At 41.8% G+C, this 4887-nt stretch overlaps 1 protein-coding gene across 1 annotated transcript; it reads right to left on the bottom strand.

The window, feature by feature from the left end:
* Positions 1-1504: 1504 nt before the first annotated feature.
* On the bottom strand, positions 1505-3310 carry LOC310809228 (general transcription factor II-I repeat domain-containing protein 2A-like; the record flags this gene model as incomplete). Its single annotated transcript, XM_083676422.1, has 2 exons — positions 1505-2285; positions 2607-3310. 2 exons carry the CDS (start codon positions 3308-3310, stop codon positions 1505-1507), a joined length of 1485 nt encoding a protein of 494 aa, XP_083532548.1.
* Positions 3311-4887: the final 1577 nt, after the last annotated feature.

Raw genomic sequence — 4887 nt, forward strand, 5'->3', positions numbered from 1 at the left:
ATTGTTTCTACACTTAAAATGAACAAAGAAAAAATGAGCTAGCCTGATATAAGTCATGTTCATGACGATGCAAATGTAACGAGATTTCGAACTGTTCTGTTGCACACGTTGGGACTCATTTTATTTTTCTACAAAAAACACTTGCCATGACGGGAATCGAACCCGGGCCGCCCTGCGTTACAAGGTAGATGCCTATCCGCTAGACCATTTGGGAAAACTTGATATGTACACCCTAAGATATCTAAGTGTCATTTCGATGAGGTCTGTAGCAGAGGCCATAGAGCACAGCAAACAAATAATCATGTGTTTAAATATCCTTGTCGTTTTGAAAAATTACCATTGTCACCTGCACAGGAATGCCATGCGGCCAACATTGAAGAAATGTGCTTCTCAAATCTGTTATTAACACTGTTTTCCACACGCTTTTTTCATTGCATTACCATATAATCAATTGGTCATTGATGCGTCACGAATAACGACAATGCGTCGAAAATTAAAGAAATGTAAACATGAATTATGTTATTACTGTCTAAGCATCGCAAAGCTGTATGCGTAAAGGCGTCTGACGTCACAGTGGCTTGCCTGAAACAAAGGAATCAGAGAAAAACATGTGCTTACAGGGGCGTCGAAGCGCCTTCTCCCGCTGATGGAGCAAAGTTGCGACAGTGACAAAGACAAGCTCCGCGCTCATGGGCAATGTATATGGGGCAACTGTGCTGCGAGTATCTAAGCAGTCGTCGTGGATGGATAAAATGCAATGTTTCAAACAGATCTGATGAATTCACCTACTTTGAAAAAGTGTGCGTTAGGAAGTTCTTTTGACACAAAGCGAAAATCTACAGTCAAGCGTCAATCAGCAGACAGCCGTGTGTTCTTTAGTCATGAGCCTGTTGTCAAAACGGCAGAAAGAAATGGTCACAAACGAAATATTGTTTCTACACTTAAAATGAACAAAGAAAAAATGAGCTAGCCTGATATAAGTCATGTTCATGACGATGCAAATGTAACGAGATTTCGAACTCTTCTGTTGCACACGTTGGGACTCATTTTATTTTTCTACAAAAAACATTTGCCATGACGAGAATCGAACCCGGGCCGCCCTGCGTAACAAGGTAGATGCCTATCCGCTAGACCATTTGGGAAGACTTGATATGTACACCCTAAGACAGGGGTGGGCAATTAATTTTTACAAGGGGCCACATGAGAAACCTGAATTGTGTCAGAGGGCCACACCAACGATAACTTGAACTTAATTCTGCTCAACTTTCTTCCATTGTAAAATGCACTAAATTATATATTTTGAAAATATTTATATTAGGCAATGTGAAATTGTGGTGTATAAGTCAAATAAGAAAACAAAAACAATTATTGAATCAGTGCAATTTATTTTTAACTTGTTAATCTCCACAAACAATGAAAAACAACAAACAACTTAACAAGTTTATAGAAATACAGCAATACAACAAACAATAACTTGTAATGTTTTCCACCTCATTTTACCTCTTCAGTGAGAATAATCCAGTCTGTTCTGGGCTTGAACAAGGGCATTGAAATCTGGCTGAATGTCTGAGGTGGCTATGCGAAGGACAGCTGAGAGGTGGTCATCAGTGATAGAGGATCTGTGTTTGGATTTGTTGAACTTCATCACTGAGAATGTCTGTTCACATACATAGGTAGATCCAAAGAGGACTAGAATCCTCTGAGCATGCCTCCTCAGGTGTGGAAAGTTCTCCTCTTTGAGGGAGGAGTAAAAGTCCAGCAGTGAGACTGACCTGAAGTGCTCTGCCAGAAGTGTGTCAGACTGCAGGTCAATGAGTTCCATCTGAACATCACTTGGTGCATTATCCACACTGCAGTTGAAGGGAGAAGAAACCATGTGCATTTCACTCTCAAGAGTTTTGAAATCTTGAAATCGCCTCGAAAACTCTGCATGCAGTGCTTCTAACATGGTTGAGTACTTGTAGAGGTGATCGGCTGATCTTTTGGCTTCCTTTAGTGTTGGCAAGTGGGTCAGAATGTTGTCCTTCACTTGGCTTGAGATAAGCTGCAACTTTCTCATGAAAGCCTTCACTGCACTGTACATCTCATGCACAAAAAGGCCCTTGCACTGCAGTTTGACATTTAGTTCGTTCATTAGTGCAGTCACATCCACAGCGAATCCGAGGTCTGCCACCCAGTCTTCATCTGAAAGCTCTGGGATGTCATGTCCTTTCTTAACACAGAAATCCTGAATCTGGTCTCTCAGGTCCCAGACACTTTTCAGTACTTTGCCAAGGCTGAGCCACCTGACAGTGCAGTGATAGCTTATGTCACCATGTTCAATCTCATTTTCCTCCAAAAATGCAACAAATTGTCTGTGATTTAATGCTCTCGCTCGGATGAAGTTAACTGTTTTAGTTACAGCATCAACAACATGGTTCATTTTTAACACTGTCTTACATAACACTTCCTGATGTATAATACAATGCAAAAATGTCAATTTCTGCACAGGGTTCATTTCTGTCACTTTATCCTGCATTCTCTTTAAAAGTCCAACATTTTTCCCCGTCAGATTTGGACAACCGTCTGTTGTCACACCTGCCAGCTTGTCCCATTTCAGTCCTAACATGTCCAAACATGCATTTACCTCTGTGAACAAGTCATTACCAGTGGTTGTCCCTTTCATTGACTGCATGGCTGCCAACTCCTCCGTGATTTGAAAGTCTGCAGTTATCCCACGTAAGAAGATGAGTAGCTGGGCGGTGTCACGTACATCGCAGCTCTCATCCAAAGCCAGAGAAAAACAGTCAAAGTCGGCCGCTCTGTTCTTCAGCTGAAGCTCCAAGTTTCCAGCGATGTCCTCAACCCGCCTCGTTACAGTGCGTCGGGAGAGTGACACGTTCTCAAATGCGCCCTTTTTCTCCGGGCACATCAGCGCAACAGAGTCCAATAAGCACTCCTTAATAAACTCTCCGTCAGAAAACGCCTTACTTTTTCTGGCGATTTTGTGAGAAATGACATAACTTGTCCTGACGGCTGCATCTCTGGGGGTGTGAAGTTTCGTAAAAAGTCCTTGTTGGGTTTGCAGTTTTGCTAGCAACGCATCAGACTCCCGCGCGTGCTCTTCATCAGACAGATTTCTGTATTTATCCTCATGCTTGGTCGTGTAGTGGCGATTCAAATTATAATCCTTTAACACAGCGACCTGTGTACCACAGATTAAGCACACGGCTTTACCTTTAATTTCTGTAAAGAAATACTTGGCAGTCCATGTCTTGTTGAAAACACGGCATTCGTTATCAATTTTTCTTTTCTTAGCGTGAGCCGACATCTTGAGGGTAACCTGGCTAGCGTCACTTGTCGCTGTTCACCTTCACTCACAGCTCACGCACGCACATACGTCCATACGTAAGTAATACAAACGTAACGCTTTTCTAAATAAAATTTCAAATTTCAAAATAAAACACGACACAGATATTTGTCTAATTTATGTTGTAATTTATTAGGGATGCACCGAAATGAAAATTCTTGGCCGAAACCGAAAACCAAAAATGAGGAAACCAAGGCCGAAAACCGAAAACCGAAACACCGAAAGAAAAGATTGTCAATTATTAGAACCATTGCATTTATGGCTATGACTGTGTACTAACCTCATATAAATTATTATTATTTATTTGTTACCATTCATAGTATTGACAGACAGACAGCGGTCAATTATTATTAGCAACGGTCTGTTATACGAAAATAATTGACCGCCGAACGTTTGGAAGGCCCATTCAAGTGAATGGAACGTTCTAATCTACAGCATTAAGAAGAGCCGTGTAATAAATAATATTATATTATAATAATTATTATTTTCGGGATCTACAGGGAATGTTTCAAAGATCAACCCGTCGATCGCGATCGATGGGTTGGCAACCACTGATCTAAGGCAATAAATTCCATAATTTTTTTGTGTTATGCCTTTTGCCTTGGCCCCATCACTGGAAAACTTTCTTGCCTTTTCAAAAACGTCTGCTACAGACGGAGTGGGCGTGCTCGGATTGACTTTTCTTTTCTGCGCCGCATTCTTCTCATATTTAGAATGGCAATCGGGATGTTTGGATTTCAGGTGATAAATTAAACCCGACGTGGAGAAACTCTTTGCAGATACACCCCCTCTTGAAATTTCAGCATTGCATGTTTTGCAAATCGCTATCCGTGGGTCTTTCTCCGAGATATTGAAATAAGTCCACACCGCAGACATGTTGGCTCTTATCCAGATAACCGTGTGCTGGCTGCGCTTTTTAATTGCGTCATTACAATTGTGTTTCGGCCGTGTTGTTTCGGTGATTTAGGTATTTCGGCCGAAAAGCGAAAATGCACTTTTGGGCCATTTTCGGTGGCTGAATTTTCGGTGCATCCCTATAATTTATGATTGGCCTCACGCGGGCCGGACAGGGACGTACAAAGGGCCGGATGTGGCCCGCGGGCCGTAGTTTGCCCAGGTCTGCCCTAAGATATCTAAGTGTCATTTCGATGAGGTCTGTAGCAGAGGCCATAGAGCACAGCAAACAAATAATCATGTGTTTAAATATCCTTGTCGTTTTGAAAAATTACCATTGTCACCTGCACAGGAATGCCATGCGGCCAACATTGAAGAAATGTGCTTCTCAAATCTGTCATTAACACTGTTTTCCACACGCTTTTTTCATTGCATTGCCATATAATCAATTGGTCATTGATGCGTCACGAATAACGACAATGCGTCGAAAATTAAAGAAATGTAAACATGAATTATGTTATTACTGTCTAAGCATCGCAAAGCTGTATGCGTAAAGGAGTCTGACGTCACAGTGGCTTGCCTGAAACAAAGGAATCAGAGAAACATGTGCTTACAGGGGCGTCGAAGCGCCTTCTCCCGCTGAT

The sequence above is a fragment of the Argentina silus genome (assembly GCF_951799395.1).
Source record: "Argentina silus genome assembly, chromosome: 9".
NCBI classification, from domain to species: Eukaryota; Metazoa; Chordata; class Actinopteri; order Argentiniformes; family Argentinidae; genus Argentina; species Argentina silus.